The sequence below is a fragment of the Gavialis gangeticus genome, unplaced genomic scaffold (genome assembly GCF_001723915.1).
Source record: "Gavialis gangeticus isolate Ggan-Ray unplaced genomic scaffold, GavGan_comp1, whole genome shotgun sequence".
NCBI lineage: Eukaryota > Metazoa > Chordata > Crocodylia > Gavialidae > Gavialis > Gavialis gangeticus.
Genome location: NW_017729015.1, coordinates 14,257,964 through 14,258,798, shown reverse-complemented (window position 1 = coordinate 14,258,798; position 835 = coordinate 14,257,964). Strand labels below are relative to the sequence as shown.

Sequence of the window (835 nt, the reverse complement as noted above, 5' to 3'; positions counted from 1 at the left end):
GGGGGGGGGGTGAATGGATGGAGCAGATGAATGGGGAGAGGGTATACAGGGCTGGGAGATGAGGGGAAGAGGCATTGGGACAGAGGAGCCCTGAAGTGGCTGGCACACTTGGGTGTCCCTGGACGGGGCAGGCCCTGACAGTGTCCACATACTGCCCAAATTGGGCCCCAGAGGCAGGAATCCAGGTCCCTGGGTGCCAGGCGAGGTTAGTTTGTGTGTTTGGGGGGGCTGTGATTTGCTAAGGGCAATCTTGGACCACGGTGGGGGCTGCATGTGGGGGTTGATTAATGGGTTTAATAACCTGTGGAGTATTAGATTCATGTCATCTCTGGGCAGCACGACCCAAATCTGCTCCCAGTCCGTGCCTTGCCTGCCTCTCCAGTGCACCCCCACCCCCTCCGGCTGCAGCCGAGCTCTGACCCCCGTCTCTTGCTCCCTGGCAGGTGACAGCAAGTGGGGACCGTGGAACCACTGGAGCTTGTGCTCCAAGACGTGTGACACAGGCTGGCAGCGGCGCTTTCGGATGTGCCAGGGCACAGGTGTGCAGGGCTACCCGTGCGAGGGCTCCGGGGAGGAGGTCAAGACGTGCAACGAGAAGAAGTGCCCAGGTAGGGGGCTGGGCAGAGAGGAGCGAGGTCCCTGCCTTGCCCAAGGGTCTCCTGAACCCGGACTCTGCCCCCTGCGTCCGTCTGTCTGATCATTCTCTCGGGGCACCAAGCCCGCCCCTTGCCAAGCCCCGGCTATGCCCCTGTCCCCACCCGTGCAGAGCTGCCATCTCCCCATGTGCCCACCCTGGGGTACGGGGCCGAGGACAGGACCCCCTCCCCAGCCCCCT

At 63.4% G+C, this 835-nt stretch overlaps 1 protein-coding gene across 7 annotated transcripts in view; it reads left to right on the top strand.

Annotated features, from left to right (window-relative positions):
• ADGRB2 (adhesion G protein-coupled receptor B2) overlaps window positions 1-835 on the top strand; it is a 61,904-nt gene that overhangs the window by 26,511 nt on the left and 34,558 nt on the right. For all 7 annotated transcript variants that reach the window (XM_019512266.1, XM_019512269.1, XM_019512265.1 and 4 more), the window contains one exon: window positions 444-608. In XM_019512266.1, coding sequence (XP_019367811.1) covers window positions 444-608 — 165 coding nt within the window. The remainder of the gene's footprint in view (window positions 1-443; window positions 609-835) is intronic.